This window comes from Pholcus phalangioides, unplaced genomic scaffold (assembly GCF_987345545.1).
Source record: "Pholcus phalangioides strain wild (caught in Gottingen) unplaced genomic scaffold, Ppha-v1.0 ptg000022l_1, whole genome shotgun sequence".
In the NCBI taxonomy this organism is placed as follows: Eukaryota; Metazoa; Arthropoda; class Arachnida; order Araneae; family Pholcidae; genus Pholcus; species Pholcus phalangioides.
Genome location: NW_028301615.1, coordinates 7,683,076 through 7,705,182, shown reverse-complemented (window position 1 = coordinate 7,705,182; position 22,107 = coordinate 7,683,076). Strand labels below are relative to the sequence as shown.

At 36.1% G+C, this 22,107-nt stretch overlaps 1 protein-coding gene across 4 annotated transcripts in view; it reads left to right on the top strand.

The window, feature by feature from the left end:
• The window catches only part of LOC149069412 (eukaryotic translation initiation factor 4E type 2-like), a 350,991-nt gene that overhangs the window by 18,491 nt on the left and 310,393 nt on the right, over nt 1–22,107 (top strand). For all 4 annotated transcript variants that reach the window (XM_089249237.1, XM_089249236.1, XM_089249239.1 and 1 more), the window contains exon 2: nt 13,099–13,149. In XM_089249237.1, the coding sequence (XP_089105363.1) occupies nt 13,129–13,149 (21 nt within the window). In that variant the 5' untranslated portion in view covers nt 13,099–13,128. The remainder of the gene's footprint in view (nt 1–13,098; nt 13,150–22,107) is intronic.

Genomic DNA, 22,107 nt, shown 5'->3' with positions numbered 1-22,107 from the left:
ATCCAATAAAGACACCAGCTGTCCCTAAAGGACAAAGACTAATGCACTAGTAGTTACATTACCTCACATACATTTTCATTTTCTTTCCCATAAGAAGTAGCACATCTCTTACTGTATATCTCCCAGTCTTAATATATATCTCCCAGTCTTAATATTCAATAGTAGTTTTTTTATACTTTCATACTGTTAAGCCCAGTTAATCAAGGTTCTACTGTATAGTAGTAGTAACAGATTTATGAAGAATAATCAGCTATATTGAGGGTGATTATAATTACATAGCTGCCAAGTCTCCCGAATTTTAGCTTCATCGCTCGACCTCCCGAAAAGTTCTTAAATCTCCCAAATTTTTACGAAAATCACAAAAATCCCTAATTGTCCCTAAAAATTCCCTACTTCATTAAAAAAATCCCCGCTTATGAAAACAATTCCTAAGGAATTTCTGTGGGGCATGAAGCCTCTTTTCTTTCCCTTTCGAAATGACGTCACACGTCGTAAATGGGGAAATTCCCTTTTTAAGGAAGTTTTACAAACCCTCTGATGGTAACAAGAAAGTTGTTTGTCTTATCGTGCACGGAAATGGCTTAGCAGCCAATAGTCCTGGATAATAATTGAAGATTCTAGTTATACGCATATGGTCAAAATTTCTTTTGTTGAAGTTACGTACGTGCGATATAACAAAGCATGAATAATGATAAGCAAAAACATATTTAATCAATTTTAAAGATACTTATTCGGATGAATTTCCTTTCATCAAACGTTCAAGAAGAGGGCCGACTTTTCCTTTTTGTACAAGTTGTGTTACGGACATAAACATCGGTCATGGAAAGACTGCCACCATCACTCGTGAAATGAAAAAAAAACATCAAGCAAGTGTCACAAAAAGTCAGTGTTCTTCAGAAATTGACTGTGTTTTCCTTCATCTTCCGATGATTTTGGGGTCATTCGCAGAGAATGTTTGTTCACAGCGTTTCTGATTGAACACAATATTTATTTTTACATCATTGAAGTTTTGTCCTCTAATTTCACTTGTTTTTTGCGTAGGAATTTTATTTCCAAGGGTTTAACTTCCATGTGTGTAAAATCCCTATTTTAATTTGACTTTAGTAGGGATTTTATTCCCTACGCTTTAACTTTTATGTTTGGAAAATCCCTATTTTATTTGGAAAAATCCCTATTGTATTTATTAGGGAGTGGTTTTAGCATAAAATACGGGTTTGCGTGAAAATCTCCCGAATTTTCATTTTCAAAAGTTGGCAGCTATGTAATTAAAGTTTTGATTCAAAAACTATACCATAAGTACTGGTCAGATTGACTTGGAAATTTGCATGGATACTCCTGAAGCAATGGAATTTTCTTTGGTGAAAGAAAAAAGTGCAAAATATGCAAGTAAATGATGCTGTACTTATCCAGCAGTACAATCTATTGTGTGCAGCCACATTTCGGCACTTCCACAGCATCAGTGTGTGGATAGAACATCTTCTATCAAGATGCACATTGCGGTACCAGTAAATTAGCTGCTGAAGACCCGTTTTGACAATAACAGGATTGCACGACACCTGGTCGGCCATCAGTTCATTTGACCTGGCTGTAGGGGGTACCTCAAAATGTTATGAACAGTGGTCGGATTGCAAACTTTGGTGAATTGCAAGCTTCAGGGCATCTCCTATATGTTAGAAGTTCCTCAGGAATATTAACGTGGGGGTGCATTTGATTTAATAGAGGTGAATTGCAAGCGCATCCACATCATGACCATTGCATACTCTGATCTGTTGTTAAACAAGAATTTTTGTGCTTTCACCTCATAGCCAGAACACGGTGGGCAACATATTTAACATTTCTTGAGTAAGTTGTAGTTATTTGTTCAATTACTTCACTCTTTTTGTGATGTTTCCATGAATTATGAAATTGTGGAATGTTATAATTAAGCTATCATTTTGCCATGACTGGCTATTGTTTTCATTCTGCAAGCAAATTTCCCATGTGTTGGATGATGTCATTAATTTTACATTTTAAAGTCCTTTTTTTGCCCTTAATAATATTTCTTCAGGAATATTCATGTCAATTTTCAAGTCATTCTGACAATCATTCTTTTTTTTTTTACAGTGTTTTGAAATCAGAACCTTAATTATATACACCCTGTATATCACAAATCATTGTTAATTAATCTGCTTTATTTATGCTTCATTAAATATATTATATTCACCTAATTTTTATTATAGTTCTTGCAAAATTGTTTCCTAATTAAGCATACTTAATGTAACTGGAGAAAACATCTTTATATTATATTATTAATAATAACATTAAAAGAATTGTCAAACACAAAGTAATCCATTGAGTTGAGCAAAAAATAATTAAATTGCAAATGTTGGCTTTAGTTAAAATATAAGGAATATTTATTGATTAATTAAATATGGGAATAGTGTTAATTATATTAATAAACATTTATTTTAATTATTTGAAGTTTGAATGATTTTTCAGAAATTTTATTCTTTTTAATGTTAATACTATTTAAACAAAAAAAAACCTGGTTTTTAAAAAAAAAACCTGTTTTTTTTACCAACCCTGGTTAAACCCTATCGACGGCTCAGGGTCGAACACAAAACCTCTTCAAAAAAAGCTACTTATTTTCACAAAATCGTTTCAAAATTACCACAGTGTCACGTGATTCTAGAATGCTTTCCCCCCCAATATGTGACAATGGGTAATTGGCATGTATGATAATCTGTCGAGAGGGGGCTGAACCGAAGTGACAGGCTGGTAACGCCCGGTGATTGACCCTTTCTTCCCCGAAATGTACTTTCTCCTTTCATTTTCTCCAAAGTTTTTCTATTTTCCGAACTAAATAAAAGGCGGTATATATCCAAAATTTTGAACGAAATGATTGTAGTGTGTTTATAGATGCTCAGCATTCTATGCAGCACTCCATCAGTATAGATTAGCTTTAACAGGCAATAAAATTTACTTGCTTTCGCTTGTGAAATATTGATATGATTAACTTGGTAAGGGGCCGTTCAAGTATTACGTAAGCAAATTTTTAGCCATTTTGGACCCCCCCCTTGTCAGCAAAATTTTGTCATCAGCTCTGCCCCCTCTGATTCCTAACTCATATTTTCATAAATAGTGGTTGATGACGTAAGCATTATCCAAACTCCCCCCCTTGTCATCAAAAGTCAGCAAACCGGAAACCCCCCCCCTCCCCCCACCCATCGATGATGACGTAATACTTGAACGGTCCCTAACGGAATGTCAGAACGTATACTAAGAAGAAATTACTAATCCATCCACCAGGTATTTAAAATGTCCCAATAATTTCAAGTTGAACACTCTAAATATTCTGAATCTCGAGAAGCATTCCATGCCCCTTAATATTTTAATTGTATTTTTTAAATTTGATAGTGTTGAAGTATGTTCTCGCGATTTTGAGGTTCACCTAAAATGTGAATTATTTTTGAAAATCGAAAAGCTTTTTCGTAAATAATGTGCGTTGATTAAATCAGTGTTGTTGGAATTACTACTATTTGAGGCAAGGCATTGTAACAACTGATATTTATCAGTTGTTACAAATCTATTTGAGCAAAACTACAGCTACTTCCCAACCGAGGAATATCATTAAATAATTAATTTACCAAAACTTTCGGGTATAAAACTGCTTCTCATTGCTTTACTCACATTGTTTTTGAATATTCATGTCTTTTTTTCATGATATCTTATGATCGTGGAGTTAATTTCGAAAATGAGCGTAGGTTTAGTGAGATTGAATACGCATATTAGATATACTGTCATTTGCATCGGAATATAATAAAATAATTCTCTCTGAAATATATAAATTTCGTGCATTAAATCATCTTACAAAAAAAAAAAAAAAATGCATGAAAGCAAGTAACATACTGAAAAAAATTTTAAATACACAAATACTCGAAGTAAATAAAGTCGCTGGAATTCAAAACGTGAAAGAAAGTTGTAAGTAGAGCCCGGATTAGACGCTAAAACATGCACTAAAAATAAAGATGAATCTGCATTTTTAAAAATGTTGAAATACACCATGAAATAAAAATACCCGGTCTTTTTCAAAAAAATTAGAACACCCTAGAAATTTACGAGAGCAGTTCATGAAGATCTCAAGTTGGAAAGCTCAAATTAAGGGTACGGTTGTAATTTACATTTTCATCTTTCCACCTATGTGAATTGTTGCAGCAATTAAGTAATAGCTTCTAAGAAAGAGTTAAAATCATGATGGAAAATGCAATTTATTTCTCCATACCATACGTCTTCAACTTTTTCGTTTGAAGATGAAAACCGCAGATAGTATCAAGAATTCGCCAATGTGTATCAAACCTCATCGATATTTCGATGGTTTCGTGATATCTGATGATTGTACCCGCTACTAATCGTTTCAAGAGATTGCGGACTCGAGCTAAAATAAATAAATTAATAAAAACCGATCAATTGCAAATCACTATCGGGGAACCGATAGCGAAGATGGGATTTATGGCTGAGGCTCGATTCGGGTCTGTGTCGGACACTCATAAATTCAATGTCTTGATGCATAAAATCCATGGCCAAGACCAAAGATGGCCACAGTACAATGTATTCGTACGATATCAGCACGCGTTCCCCCCCCCCCCCACACACACACAGTCCTAGCAAATACATGCGTAATTTCTGCGTTTTTCAGAAATTTCCCGTTTTTCTACCTGTATTGCGAAGATTGAATGATTGTAGGTTTCCATACATAACGAGGAAAGACATGAAACTTATTCGATGAAGTTGACGCAAATTTGCATGAAAATATTCATGTAATAGAGTAATAGGTTTTAATTTTCTCAAACAGCTTTCGGAGTGTTCTAATTTTTTAAAACAAAGAGAAAATAATTAATTTGGTATTTTACAACGTGTTTAATCTACTTTGTGCAAATTTTTTGCCACCGATATGCTCAAGATATGAAAGCTCATATATGCTCATGATAGAGAAGGAAAATGCAAATTATACAAATGTACTTGCGCTACAATCTTGAATTGCGCTTTCCAACTTGAATATTTCATGAACTGCTCTCGTAAATTTCTGGGTGTTCTAATTTTTTGGAAAGGATGTATATATGCGAAAAATTGAAACCATCGTCGAATAATCCCAAATTATGGCATAAAAAATGAAAAATGCACGCAAAATTGAAAAAAAAATTATATATGCATTTGCAAGAGATAAAAAATGAAAAACTATGCTTTGGAATGTTCCAGCAAATCAAAAAAAGAAGCAAAAATACTCATACTATAATGCCGAAATATGCATGAAATATAAAAATATGTGCCTTAAAAATGCGTTAATATGCCCTAAAGGCTCAGAATATGTAGGAGTATTGAAAAATATATGCATAATTAAAATATATATATATATATTTATTTATATATATATGTATTTAAAGTGCGGAAATTTCCCTAGAAAATACACAGAAAAAAAAGAAGAAAAAATCATTCATTTCGGAATTCAGAAATAAGTCAGAAATGAAAAATATGATAAAAAAAGAAAACTCATTTATATTGCAGAAATATCCAGAAAAATTTCCAGAAATATGCCTCAAAATGAACAATAGTCAATGTTGAAATATTTTATTTAAAAAGAATTATTGAGTTATCTGATTATTGAGCGAGAAACTGAATGAGGGAACTCATTTTATTCGAGAATCATGGTTTCGTATTTTTTAATTTTTGTGCAAAATGGCATGGAATCCAAGGAAATGACTGAATTCCAGGGCCGTCATTTCAACTTTTTCCAGGGGATGGGGGCAAAGCAAATGTACTCAATGTATGTATATATACACATATATACCATTTTTAGTGTATTTTCAAAAGCTAGGGGGCCGGCCTCCCTGCCCCCCCCCAAATGACGGGCCTGCTGAATTCGAATTTAAAAAATAGCAGATCACATGGGCGGACATACGGGGGTGGCATGGGCATTGCGCCCCCCAACGTCAAAGGTGAAGTCCACTAGTATAATGTATATGAGTATATATGAATTGATATCATCATCACCTTGCCCCCACAGCAATAATGACCGTGCCCCTCAGACTTCCAAGTTTATCTCCGCCTAAGGCAGATAATCTTATCACGAGAGATTTCTGCACATTTTCTAGGAAGTTTACACTCCTCAACCTTTTTTTGGGGATCGCGAATCTTTACAAAGAAAACTATTAGTAACATCACAATAAAGGAGAAAAAACAGGACATTCCATCTTTGCATCAACCATTTTGACAAAAAAAAAAAGGGGTTTGCCAACTTGTCTCGGCATTTATTTGATACAATACAAGTTTCTTTTCTGAGAAAAAGCGTTCACTAGTTCTCTCTCTCTCTCTTTCATTTTGGATTTGTTTTTGTTGCACCATGGTCATTTTGTACACACTTATCTGTTGTACCTACTGTGGGCACTGGAAAAATAGCCAGTTTTAAGAAGTCCGATAAAACAGCTGTTGTATTGGCACACAATAGACAATTGAAAGTACAACAGAGATGAGATTTTTTTAAACTCAAGCACCTGTATTTACGAGTCTGGATTTACTGGTTCGCAAGTAAAATGACATGCACCTTGTATAAGAATATACTATTACTACGGAGGGGGGGGGGGAAGCTCTGCCGCCTCTGGCATCCAACCCCCATCCTTTTCCTCTTCATAACATATCCTGTTTATTTCGTCCCACTTCATCAAAGTGCTATGGAAAGGGACACGTGAAAGCACCAGCTTACTGAAGAAGCGAATTTTACAATAATAAAGCAACAAAAAACAAATGTGATTCATCAAGTAACCCCAGAAAACTTCTCCATGAGGGTCCCCAGACTCCAATTCGCTGAATTTTAGTGAGGGACCCAGACTGGTTTGATCTCGGGCTTCCGCTGTTGCAAAATTTCACAGAAAATAAAGATATTCATCCATAGCCCCCAAAATTAATACTGTCAATTTCCGCATGGGGCTCCCGACCTGAAAGCTTGTCGGTCATCCCCCGCTGCGAGTGCTATGAAATATTTTCATTTGTACTCCTTTTACCAACGAATAAAATCCAGGGCTCCCAACCAATTATCCGGGTCATCAATTTGCATACTTTTAGTGGGGGGCCCCCCGAACTGGCTTTATCTCGGGCTACCGATGTTGCAAATTTTACTATCAAATAATAAAAAATATGAGATTCATCCAGCGGCCCCCGAAATGGAACCTGTCAAATTTTTCATGGGAGGGGGGGGCTGACCTGGATGCTTGTCGGACATCCCCCCTATGAGGGACCACGGAAATTTTTCATTTTTATTAATTTTACAAATAAAACTCAGGGCCCCACATACAATAGCGGGTACCCAGTATGCAAATTTTTAGTGGGGGACCCAGACTATATTTATATCTGACTTCAGCTGTTGCAAGTTCCACAATGTTAAACAAAAGAAAACAATGAGATTCATCCACGGCCCCCAAAATGAAACCTATCAATTTCCACATGGGCCCCCAACAGGCCCCTCATTGGTCAAAGTTGAAATGACGGCCCTGGTCCCCGACCTCGAAGCTTTTCCGACGTCCACAGCTGCGACTGCCACGAAAAATTCTCATTTGCATTAATTTTACCAACGAATAAAACTCATCGCCCCCAACAAAATACTCCGGACCCAGAAAAGAATAAGATTCATCCAGGGCCCCCAAAATGAAACGGGGTCCCCGACTCGGAAGCTTATCGGGTTACCCCTGTGAGAGGCATGGCAAATATTCATTTGTATTCATTTTACCAACGAATAAAATCCAGCGCCCCACGCAATTACTCCGGACCGAATTCGCAGATTTTTATGGGGGGCCCGGGACTGGATATATCTTGGGCTTCCGCTATCAGAAATTTTTCTGTTTTAAAGCAGCAAGAAAACAATGAGTTCCATCAAGGACCTCTGGAAATTAAACCTTTCAACTTCCCCATGAAGGTATATGTGCAATGCTACTCCCAGGTACCAAGACCCTGTGTGTAGGGAGCACTGGTGATTTATGTATATTATACAATGACGGCATGACCCCCCACAAGTGCAAGGCTGACAGGGGCTGGAACGATTCTTATCACTTTTTGATTTTTCACACTATAAATTAACCACAGAGGGGGCCCGTGAAAAAGCTGGTTTGGGGCTCGCTATCTATCCCATCCTACGGGGCCCCTGCTGTAGGAATTGGGAGCCTCTCGGTACATACACATAACTTAGTCCCGATGGGGAATATGACTTCCGTAACCCAAAAACGTAACAGATTTTCATTACATAAAATCGTCACTAATTTCTGTTGCTTAGAAACGGGCCCTTTTCGAGTTTGTGATAAAATATTATAGAGTAGATAATAATTCAAAGCAAAAAAGAGCGAAACCCCCTTTAGAACGTTGTTCAACGGACGGCTTTTAAAACGATGCCAACGAGAACGACGTATTACCGAATAACATTAAACTGTCTAAAAAGCAATTTGAGCAAGACAAAAGCTTAATAATAATACCCTCGATAAGTATATATGTATATGAGTATGCTCTTTCCTCATAATTTCAGTATTTCTTTGACAATGTTGCTACCTATAGTTCATAAGCGGAGATAGACATGAAAGGCTGGGAGAAGAAGATGACACAATGATGATGAGGTCTCCAGTACCAGAAATCTTGTCTAGTCTTTCTTATATTGTAATTCCGCGCAACTCTGGGTTCCGCTAGTAATTTTAAGTTTTTATAGTTTCCCTCAGGTTTTTTTCTTCGATGTTCCTTTGTGCAATATACAGTAGGATCTCAGCAACCCGAAAAATAGGTCAACCGGGTACAGAAAGGCACGAAACTATAGTTCAGTATGGATAGAGCAAGCCGCAAAAAAAACCATATAAAAAGTTCTTGCTCTGTTCGAATTTTTTTTGCTGGCTTTTGATGGCAAGCAGCGGCGTCGGAGCCAGGGGTGTGGTTGGTGCACGATCACCCAAACTATTTTGTAGCACCAGTATTAGCACCCCCAAATTAATTCAGAAATCTAAATCTTTTTCATGACAAGTCAAGCACCCATGTCTCCAGCGTGAAAAAATGTTAAATTAGCTTTGAACAGGATATCACAGCTTTCATGGAGCCCTTTTCCATCATGCTGCCCTGGGGCCCATAAAAATATTATAAGCCGCTAGACTATCACGTCATCATCATCGTCGAGGCGAAACCACCAAGCTTCAGCGACAGAAATTTCTTCCTGAGTGAATGCGGCACTATTATTACCCAGATAAATGCAAAACACGAAGAAAAAAAAATACAGAACAAAATGTGAAAAAATTAATTTCCCTGAACAATTGGATACTTTTACGTTTAACAATACGAAGCAAACCTGAAGACAACGAGTGTGTTTTGCCCCATCGAGCAAGCTTTTTACAAATGCCTTGTAATGTTTGGTTCAAATAAATGTCTTCAAATTAGCCCCATCTGTTGATTCCGCTGAATGAAATTGAAAAAAAAAAAGAAAGATTTTTTTTAAAAATAAAAACTTAGGAAATTGTCGCTGAATAACTAGCTCAAAAATTTTAAACACCCAGTCGATTTCACTTGGCATGTTAAAGTGAAATGTATGCTTTGTGTATACACATACATACAATATTGGCTAACAAACCAGAACATGCCTCTCAATCGGTCTCAAAGAGGGACAAAAGAGCAGGGCCTTTATTTCAACTTTTCAAGCCTGTCAATAATTTGGTGTTAATTTTAGTAAAACATTAAATTACACAAGAATCATAGTACATAAAACAAATGGTAAATAGAATATTCGTTAAAAAATATTCCTCGACCGGTCGCAGAGCCCTGGAAAATGCACACAGAGTACCGGTTGAGAACCGCTGCCCTAACCAAGCTACTAACGAGTGAATTAGCACAAATATAATTAGTAATAACTGGAGGAAGAACTAATAACTAGTTCTCTTAGTACAAGCTGTAGTTTTTTGCATGGATGATGAATGAATTATTGGATTCGGAATAAACCTCAGAACAGTGGTTAAATTTCATAGGTTTAAATATATATTCACAGATACGAATAATAAATATTTTTGTCAAATAAATAAATTAACAATCTCTTATTTACTGGTAAACTTTTTTCTTTTCTTTCTTTCTTTCTTTTTTTCAACTACAACGGGGGTATTTGTGCCCTTTTCAAACCACGTAATCCTTCTTTTCTCAATAAGCTGTTCTTTTTTTCAAACATTGATGAGTTTGGGGAGGAGAGGACTACATTGTTGCAGGAAGGGGCAGTTTGACGACACTGTGTACCTGTCACTAACCGTACAATGAGATGGGGGAAGGAACTGGTTCCTGGCGAACGCATTTATGAGTTCGAGCCGAAATGACGATAGTTGTCTTCGGACTCATATATGAGTTCAGGCCGAAATGACGGTAGTTGTCTTCGAACTCATATATGAGTCTTCACTGTTTAGAAGGTTAAAGAGTGTCTTTTGATAAGCCTTTTTCCAGTGTTTTTCATATTGCTGTCCCCCATGTGATAGAATTGTAAATATAGCTTGAATTTATTTGGTGAAATATTACCTCCTAGCCTCATAAGAAGAGCAGCAATTTAAATTTAACAAAAACTTTGGGTCTTGAAGTTTTTTATCATCATATAGGCATAATCAGTGTTTGTGAAATTGTGTTCTGTTAGTCATGAGTAGGTGCTATATAGTGGCCTCATTTTCTTTAGATATTTTCCTTTATTTGTAATTAGTTTTTAAAAATTGAGAATGTAAAATAGATCAATAAAAAGTTTGAAAAGTCAAAATAGAACAATTTGCATCAAATAAACACTACACCATTGATATATATTCACATCATTATATTGCTATCTAATAAAAAAATATTTATGTTAAGTTTCACAATAATGCAATGATTATAACTGTGACTATGCGTATTTGATACCTTCAATATAATGATAAATGTTTGGACAAAGTCAGCAGGGTTTTGGACAAGCACTGTCCTAATTACAGTACCTGCTTCATAATCATACATGAAAAATAAGATGTGAAGTAGAAATAACATAACAAACTAAAAAATGTAAAAATGTTTATTTAAACATTTATGAGTGATATTAATTATATCAGATTTCCAGCCTAAAACCATAAATTTCGTGAAACAATTTACTTAAATAAAAAAAACAAATGACCACCTTTTTGAAATATTTTTGATTTAGTTTTATTTTCTGCTAGTATTTTTTTTTATTATGTTAATATCATGAAAAAAATTGAAATCCAAAAGGTTTCCATATAACATGGATATTGGATGTTCTGGACAGTTTCAGACACTTTAGGACAGTTTATCCAGCTTGTCCTGTCCAAAACCTCAACCCTGAGATATATATACATGTAACATTTTAATGAGACTACTTTGCTGCACACCAACTCCGGTCATATATTGCCATATGGCAAATTCCAACAGAGCAAATTCCAGTCCAATGACTTACAGCAGAGTAAGATGAGTGGATAACATGTTTATTTCTTGGATAAAGTGCACAAGATAAGCCAGATGGTAGATTAAGATAATAAATGCTAATAAAAATAGCCAGACTATATTCTACTGAACCTCCTACTTCTCTAATACACGATAAACAACTGATCTATGGATCTACTATATAAAAGGGAAATTTTCCCAGAATCCCTTACTCTGATTGGAGGATAATGAGTGTCACATAATTGCTAATTTACATATACTGATGATGCTTTCTAAAAATTTATATATACCAACTATCTCTTCAAACAAACTCAAATTAAACAAATATTATCTCTAACTTGATAAACATAAATGTAATATATATTTCATTTGAGCAAAAATAAATTTCAATCCCCAGGAGAATCCCCACATGAAATAATTAATCCTAACGGAGAAGGATGCCATCCGGATCTGTTACACTAGGAATGGAGAAAACGTAAACTTCTCCGCTTCATCCAGAATCTGACATGATAGATTTAACAGAGCCACCTCTCACTCTTCGTTTGCAAAACCAGCAAGACTGGGACTTGCAGTTAGCGCTTCTCCTGCTGGCCCACCGAACTGCCGTTCACAAGAGCACCAGATTTTCACCAGCACAGATGCTCATGGGACGATATCTTCAGCTGCCAGGTGACCTGCTGTTCGGGCGACCACCAGATGCTCCTCTTCCACCTGAAGAATACGTTGAGGGACTCCAGGAGCGCCTCTGGGATGTGCATCGAATCTCCAGAGACTGGATCAACAACGGTTCTGGAAAGATGAAGAACCACTATGATGCAGAAGTCACCGTCTCACGACTTTAAGGAAAAAGACCTTGTCTGGCTCTGGAACCCAAATCCAAAAGGGACTTTGCGCAAAGCTCCAGACATCTTGGGAAGGACCCTACAGCGTCGTGAAGAAACTGGATGGTGTGGTCATTCGGATTCAAATGATTCCATTGTCGAAGTGCAAGGTTGTTCATCTGAACAAACTGGCTCCTTACCACAGTGAGTGACTAAACACGACCCACCAACTTGAGGACTGAATTGTCGGAACGAACAATTTTAAAGAAGGGGGCAGTGTTACAAAAAATATAGTAGCATAATTTTTGAAGAACCCCTCAAATCGATCTCCTGTTGCTGAACTGGAAATGACAAGATATGCTCGAAGCTTCTAGATTTATCTAGGTCTCTAGACAGTGGTACCACAAAGCTATGCGAGAATTCTAGCATTTTCGTCGTGTCTATGAAAATCATGTGATAGCCTGGATTAGATGCTCAATAAAAGAACTCTGATCTGATCTCTGCTTGTAAATACATGTAAAAATTACTGTTATGTAAATAAATTTGTGACATCCTGAAGATTGCTTCATCCTCTGCTTATTTCAAGAACTTGTGAAAAATTATTCACAACAAGGGCAATATCCTTGTGTGGGGGAATTCTGTAGAAACATACAGGTTGATCCGCCAGATACGGTGTCTTCTATCAGTTGCCAAACTTTTGTATCCTTATGTGAGGAGGCCCTTTAGACACTAGTAGAAACCCAAGTAAAATTAATAGAATTTGACACTTTTTTTTTTGAAATTCTTGATGGTTATTTTTCACCTCTATAATTAATATTCAATTTTATATTGTTTTCAGTTGAAATCAGTTCTGTTGGGGGGCTGCCAGATGCAGAAAGAAAATGAAAAGGTAAGTGTAAATTATTTTTTTTACAGAATTTCATTTCGAGTAATGTGGGTTCGTGTAATTCAGGGTTGTTTGGTTTGAACCACGTTAGTTTAAACCAGTGTTTCCCAAAGTGGGCAATATCGCCCCCTTGTGGGCGATGGAATTGTCCAAGGGGGCGATAGAACCTACTGATTTAACATACATAGGATCCTATGGGTTTACTTGAGTTGGGGGGTGATGAGAGGAAAAAATTTCTGATGAAGGGGGCGATGGAATAAAAAGTTAAGGAGACTATGGTTTAAACCTTAGTTTTAACCAAGTGGTTATTTTTAAAAATCAAATACAAGTGGCCTAAATATCATTTTTTCCTTGAAAAAGATCATAGGGGTTTTATTAACCAAAATTTTCATTTTTACCTGGAGTACATTCTAATGGTATATCTTTAAATGGCATAAGATGGTATAAGTGGTTTTTTTCATAAAGTCTCATAAAAGTGGCCTGAATAATATATATATATATATTAGGGTGGCCCTTATTATAATGAAATGGTGAAAAATTTACTTAACATTTTTTAATCGCCTACCCCTTAATTTTTTTAATTTTACCATAATATGAAAGTATACCAAATATTTCTTCAATATATACAGATTAACCCGTGCCTCATCGATCTTGATTGAATGAAGATGTAGGAGAAAAAATTTGCTAAAAATTGAGCATTTGAAAATGTTTATTTATTACTCATATTAAGAAATTGTATGATTTTGCTATAAAATTATGAAATGGCATTTTTAAAAGGGTATATGAAACAACAAATTCACTTTTTAATATAATATTTTAAATTTTCGTTCAAGAGGCTGCCTTGCAGTCAGGGTACTGCTTTCTGTACTGATGTGATCTTCCACACACTGGAGAAGAAATGGCTTCTGCTCTTCATTCACAGTTAAGAGCCCATTAAAATCTTGCATCAATTTCACCCCTCTTTCGGCTGTGTCATTGTAACACCGAGATTCCAGAATGTTTCTTGTGACTTTAAATAAGAATCGTCCCTATCCAAAGATCTGTACTGAGATTCAGAAAGCTACTGTTGACATCCAATTCCACACATGAGTTTTTCAATTTTCTCACCTGTAAGGGTAAAGTAATTTTATGAAAATTACTTTACCAATTTACTTTATAATTTACTTATGAAAATTAATTACTTAATTTTCATAAAAAAGTAATTAAAAAATTAAAAAAGTAAAGTAAAAGTAAAAAAAAAGTAAAGTAAAAGTAAAAAAAAGTAAATTAAAAAAGTAATTTTATGAAAATTACTTTTTTCAATCTATTGAAAAGTTTTCATGTTTATTTTTTAGAAAATTTCATCACAGATAGGGAAAACAACCATAAGAGCAACCCTAGAGTTTGAATCGGGAGAAAATTCCAAACATGGGGTTGCATTTTCACACCTTTAAGGGAGGGTCCTTCTGTTTTTTTAAAATAACTTTTTTTCGAGCTATTGAAAAATTTTCATGTTCCTTTTGTATAGAATTTCATCATGGATAGAAAATACAAACCATATTTTTGTCTTCAGTTTGAATCGGGAGAAAATTGTACACAAGTTTCAATTTTGAATTTTCAAACCTGTATGGGAGGGTTTTTGAATAAAATCATGGAAAGGGAAAACAGAACCATATTTATGCCTTGAGTTCAGGGTTCGGCACGGGTCACTTTTTTAGAAACTGGTCACTTTTATTACGTATTTTCAGGCCCAGGTCACTTTTTCCACTTTTTTTAGCAAAAAAACCTCGGTCTCGGGCGCTTTTCTATTGTCAGTGTTTTTTTTTTCCTTCAAGGAGGAACACTTGACCGGTTCAATATCGCTAATTTCCTCCCTCCCTTCATTGAACTACGATCAAAGGCGTCTTATCTTCCCGGGAGCATACCGTGTTACGTCAGCATAACTTGATTTCAAGGCGCTTGGAAAGAAAGCTCCTTGGTTAAAGAATCGTCGTTTTATGGAAAACCCGGTCGGAAAAAAACTAGCATAAAAGGCGTATACTTACAACAAAGAATTTCCCCCCTACTACCATTCATTCTTATTTCCCCACGTGCTCACTCGTTCTTTCATTTTCATCTTATTTTAAAATTGATCCTTTATTTTATTTGTTTTAAAAAATTTTAGTCCTAAGGGCCGAATTCCTTTCTTGGAGCATCGAGCAAGTTACATTTGTTGTTTGTTCTATCGTTACTTTTGTTAATTTTTTTAAATGTTATTTGAAATTACGATTAGAGAGCCCGTGCAGAAGCTAACTTACGCGCAGCGGGAGAATACCAAAGCGCGTATTAAAGACGCGTATTATTAATACGTATTAAGCGTATTAATACGCTTTGGAGAATACTCTTGTAGCTGGCCAAGGTTAAAGAAGCTCGCATGTATTTTGAATTTACTTACAATAAAAAAAAATCATCCGATTGAAAATCGCGATCTATCTAGAAATAAAATTCGTACTATTTTTCTAACTGGATTTAAATCTCAGCAAGAAACCGTACCCCCAAATTTGATCGAAAGGAGAACTGTTTATGAAAAGATCACAGAATCCTGCAATTCAATATTTAGTTTAACACAAGGATTTCCAAATCAGATGAAAATTTGTCATCAGGCTGATAAAAACTCAGTTAACGTGCATGCGAGCCGTAACTAGAGGCGGATTTAACGATGGGCACACCGAGCGTGCCTTTGGCCCCTACTTCACATTTTTTTCCTAATTTAAAGGGCCTAATATTAATTTTTTTTATGCCCGGGCCGTAACTTAATTTAGAGCATCTTCACGATACTGATTGTTGACTTAATATTGTTGGATTGTTTTCCTTTTTTTTTCTCTCCATGCACGTGCGGGAACCGGTTGTTCCGACGCTGTATGCAAATCGGCGGCGGCGGCGTACCCTCACGGGAGCACGGATATATAGACTGGTTTTTTCTCTATAGGTGAGATGTATGTTTTTTCCGCATGGATGTATGTCGGGATTCGATTTGTTTCTCCCTTTTGATTGCCGGCCGTATTTTTGATGAACGAAAATGATCTTGTTTTTTGTTTTTGCAACTTTTATGGAAAAAGAGTTCAAAATGAACTTCTGATCATTGTTTTTCTTCAGCTCAGTCGGTACGCTCTGCCCCCCAAGAAATATCGACATCTTGCGTGCCATTCTTGATGTGTAAAAAAATCTTATTTTTAGACCTCGGAAGTTATTAAAACTTTTGTCTCGAGTCTGTTATGACCGCAATAGGAGGGGGCGGGGGTCTGGTTCCACGGGTGTTGAACGAGGAAAGGTGCCGAGTTTACTCATTTTCTGTTAAAAAGAGTGGATACCGGCCCCGAGCGATAGTAAATTTTCGTTCGTACTTGCGACCCGGATTGCTACATACCGTGATCAGATCCAAAAGCGGGGGGGGGGGGGCAATGCCTTGGACGGCGTTTTTGATGGAATGGTATATTTAAGAAAAGGCAATAAAAATTCCTTTGCAAAATTATCGAATTTCACAGTCAAGGGGCAGTAAAATTACGTTTCCCCTCCATAAAAAACAATTGTATTACGGCCATGGTAAATCGGGTGTCCCGGATGGGGGCGAATTCACTATTTTTGTTCGTTGAAAGTTACGGGAGGAGTCAGCGCTAACGTGGCGACTTGTTTTCGCGCTAAAATAGGTAGCCCTGACAGCAGCATCCATAAACTCTGTATCAACCGCATTTATAAACCCCGTATGTTGTTGATTCAATTTTTGTGTTCATTTCATCCTAATTTTCCGTATTTCCCGATATATTTCTATCGATTTTCGCATATTAGGTTAATTCATATTATAAATTATATATTTTTTTGTAATTTTTTATGTGCCCTTTGTCAGCTATCTTGAATTGACTACCGCAAAACGGTGATTCCTTGGCTCGAAAAAAAGTCGCCACGTTGGTGCTTACAAGGTTCATGGGAAATTTACCGGGGAAGGCCGCTGAGTCTTTTTTTCTGTTAAAAATAACGGGGGGGGGAGGCCAAAATTATACTGTTTCCAGGGGTAGGAACACCGCGCCAAAATTAACATCTTGCGCCATCCTGCTCCAATAGTGTTTTCGTATTTTTCTGCGCCAAATAGCTAATTTTGCTTCGTATGTCCAGAATTTCTTAAAGGACGCCAAAAATTTTTTGTTCCTGCTTACCGTGAAACGATTCTTTCTAAGAGCGTGTTTTATATATATTCCACTGTACGCCTTATTTAAACTATCGGACTTTCCATCGTGAAACCCCGATAATATCCGTGATTGTGCAACTGAAGATAGTTTGCAATGGTCTTTCAGCTTTAAAGTGCGCCGCTGTGGTGGTCGAATGGTCATAATGACGGACTCGCGTCGCGGGGACCCGGGTTCGAGCCCCATCGTCACCACAGTGGTGGGTCGGCTGAAGTTGGTTTTCTGTGGTTCCCAACTTCAAGGCGCAAATGCGAGCCGATCTCCCCGTTAAAAAGTCTCGCCACAGAGAGCGACAGTCCTACAAACAGTATAAATATTCAATATTCAGTCATTACACTACACTCACTTCACTTCTGAGATATAGATGGCAGCACTAAAAAATCATACACAACACTAAATACGCACTCAGACTGTTAGGTACACATACTTACACTTCCGGCACAACTCACTAGGTAGTAAATTGCCCATGGCGATAGACCTGAGTTGTGCTCGGCTTCAAAAAAAAAAAAAAAAAGCTTTAAAGTGCAAATGCGAGTCAGTTGCCGTTTAAAAAAAAGTCGCCACTGGAAGCAGTAGAAATTACTGTAGTCGATCGTCATTGCGTCAGATCCAGGGGGTCTATTACGCTCATGTCGTTATGCCCGCGTTTCAAACGTGTTTGGGGTTTGCGGTGCATTGTGGGATAGATTTACGTCACCATCGCTAAACGTTGATTTTTCTCACATCGTTACTATAGTCCGTTTCAGGTTAACTTTGCAGTGAAGGGGAAGCTACGAGGGAACCGCATCACTCGTTGCTATGGGAACGAAAGCCTCTTAACCAATGTATCGATGCGCAGCCTCGGTAAGGTATGGCCGATTCTCGCCAATCTCACTGAGAAAAATATTTTTTACGTGTAACGTAATTGCACAGTTAAATTAGTAATAATTATAGAATTAAAAGCAAACCACTGCCGATACTTTCAGAAATTAAAGTGAGGTTTTTGAAATAATTTGTTTTGGTTTTTGATTAGAAAATGTTTTAAAATTTAGAAAAAATAATTATCTTCTATCAGCGTGTCACTTACTCTTCATTGATGTGCCGTAAGTAACATTAAAAATTTCAAAAAAGTCATATTTTTCTGCAATATTTCCCTTCCCTCAGCTGAAATTTATTTACAAAAAAAAATCTAAACAATATTATGAAAGCAACGTGTAATTTTAAAATACTGTATATTAACCATGGCTCTCAAAAACTTGGGGATTTTTAATTTTTTCTTCAATTTATATGGAAAAAATTAATGTTAAATAAATTAAGAAGCAGCAGGTTAACTCTGTTTTCACATGCAAATGCAGGAATAGCACCAAATAATAATAATGATACGGAAAAGTTTAGAATTTTTTTACTCACTTTTCTTGCCGAAATTTCCGTCACTCGACCTCCCCCCTTCCCCGAACGGTATACGTCGATGCCACTTGTTTTTCCGACAGCTTTAGTCTTTTGTTACGGTTGATGTGCTGCTCATGGTTATTACGAATTATTCTTATGGAGTTTTGTTTACAACGAATATTCAAAAACCAAAAATATAGTATTCAGGAATGGAAGAGCAGAGAACTTTAGCGTGACTATCCCTGCTGAAAATTAAGACACAACTGTCACATAACAGATGAAAGCCCAAACCACTGTGGACCCCCCCCCACCCCACTCATTTATTGTATTTGAAGAGACGCTATAGGCAAGGGGCATGAGGAGAAACAGGTGGGTGGAAGATGGCGTCCGTTCGTGCGAGTGGAAGTCGCGACTCTGTCAACACTCTCCGTGATCGGAAACTAAAACTATCCCATAAACATGGCAAAAAATAAATAATTAAAAAAAGGAGGATCTATAACCAAAACTTCTGCACCCATAGAGGGCCTCTCACAAGTCACAATAGTATCGGCACTCTCCTGGAAGAGAAACACTTCTTGTAATCTATGAGTGAATATCTGAACTCACTGAAGCCTATTTTTAGGAGAAAATAAAACTGATTGAATATTCGTTTTTATGTAAGCCTACAACTGCATGTAAAACTGAATGAAAAATTGTATCGTTATGGAAAATTCAACCAAATAACGAAAAAAAAAAAAATGTATATATACAGTATATAATTGTGTAACGAAAAAAAACACGACAGTGATTTTGGCGGGGAAAATTTCTAGGATATCGCGCCAGAGTGTCGTTGCCGTTGCTATGGATTTTTAATAATGGTAACCAATATTTTTTATAATTTAAAAATTTTAAACAAGTAAACATCGGTTCAAAACGACTTTTTTTCAGTATTTTTTTCAAAATCATAGAAAAAATTGAAATATTATGTATAAAGGTTCATCTTAAACCTCCGATATATGAGAACTATATTTTGCGGCGAAGGAATACACTCTCTACCTTTCTCTTCACTGCAAAGTTAACCTGAAACAGACTATAGCGATTTTCGTTATCGACATCGCTACGTGAAACGTTAACTAACGAGAACCGGAGACCACTCGTTATGTTCGCGTTACGGAAATAAACATGGCCGCTCGCGCGTACATTTTTCGATGGTGAGAGCAACGGAGACAAATTAGTTAGAATTGGAAATTATTCATTCATTATTAATTTCTCAAGTTGTTCATTATAATGAATAATAATTCTCTGAATTACGTTCCTTAATTTAGTAACATGATTCAGAGACAGCATTATCGTTTAAAATGTTATCTGTACACATAACTGATTGGAAAAAATTATTCAGTGGTAAATCGTTATAAATTATTATACTCGGTACAAAGATAAATCACTCTACACAACGTTATTTTTTTTTTAAATCTTGTATGGAAATGTCTTTATTCTAATCTTAAACTCATCTCAATATAAGAATATTATTTAACTGGTAAATCTCTCTCGCGATGTTTTCAAGACATTTTGAAATTTGCTCAATATTTTTTTTACATCTCGTTCAAAATCGACGTCAATATATATTTAAACGTCTCCAGATTTTCCCCTTCTTAATTCGTTTAATAACATTGATATTTTGTAATATGAATTAAGTGTTGCTACTTTCTGTGCAGTACACAGAAGTGTAATGCAGTAAACACCATTACACACACACACACTATACTCTGTACACTATAAAAAATCAAAGTAAATTTTATTAATCAACAAATAAATTTTTTCTAATCCTTGAGTGCATTTTCTGATCGGAGTATAAAAAAGATGTCAACAACAGTGTAAATTTGGTGGTACTTCATTTTCATGTGTGAAACAAGAAAACCAATTTTCTAATTAATGATGTAAATAAAAGGTTACTTGTTCTTGATTTTGACTTAATATCAAGACGGTAGATAAATGTGTTAAAAACATGGTAAGATATGATATTTTTGATAGTCGTTTTGGAAATTCATCACATCATTGAACTTCAATAGAAAATCATTTTTTAAACGTAATAATTTAGAAAATTTCCCCGCGCCAGTATCATGTGCGTGCATAGCCTACCTTTTTCTCAAATGTTTGATGAAAATAAAAATAATCCGGATGAATTAAAAAAAATGCAGCTTAGAAAATTAGGGACAACCAACACACACTAACGCGTACAAATAAATAAAATAATAATAACGCACGTGCTGCAGCACTCGCTGATAGTGATGATGATTATCAGCAGCGGAGAAAATTATCCGATTGGTCCATCCCTTTCGGAGATAACGCAACTCTCGGACCAGGGAGTTTTTCGTAAAATAGATAACGACATACCGCTGGTTGCTGAGAAAAATCAAGTTTTTGACGATGGTCGCTGAGATTTGCGTTATGAGGCTTGTTGAGAATTTGCGTTAAGGGCGTGACGTCACTAACGACCTCGCTGTATAACGACGTGAGCGTAATAGACCCCCAGATGTTTCGTGAAAAAAATTTCCATTCCGGAAGTAAAAAGTGTTTTCTCGCCGAATTACGAATGTTAATTTAGAAACTGCCGAATAACGAGTGTCGGATCGCTAATCTCGCCAAATAATGCGTACTTAATCGCCAAACGTCGTGTTGATTCTTCCGAAATTCTCCCCCATTTTGCAACAATTTCTTTCCGAGTATAAAAAACTTATAGAAAATTTTTTGCTCATTTGAAGTGCTGCTGTTCAAGACAGCAAATAGTGCCCTCAGTAAGCAAAAATCATCTTAAATAGACTGGTGTGAAAAATTTTATGACAGCCTCTCTTTCAAACAAGGTGTCAAAAGCCTAAAACACCAAAAACAAAAAACAAGCTGATGAAAAGATTTTTGATAACAAAAGACAGTGCAGTTTTATTTTGAAAAGGGATGAGGGTTAACGAAAATATTCTTGTTAATTTCCCTGCTCCAATAAATATCTGCTCCAAATCCTATATTTTGCTGCTCCAAAACTGATCCGAATCTTATATTTTGCTGTTCCAAATCCTGAATTTGCTGCTCCAAAACTGCTCAGAATCCTGAATTTTGCTGCTTCAAAGCTGCTCCGAAATGGACTTTGTCACTTCCCACCCCTGTGTTTCTGGGTAAAGGAGTAAATATGGTTTTTTTTTTTTTGCAGGGGTGTATGTTGTGTGTAAAAAAAGGGAAAATATATATTTTTACAAATTTCAAAACTGGTTTATTTTTTCCCTCACCCAAGGACAGTATTATTTTGGTGTCCCCGCCTGTAAAATAGTACTCGCCCACTTTTCCCAGTCCAGCCATAGGTGGCGATACTTTAAGGTCTTAGGGGTGTGGCACGATGACAATTGATATACATTATATATATGTA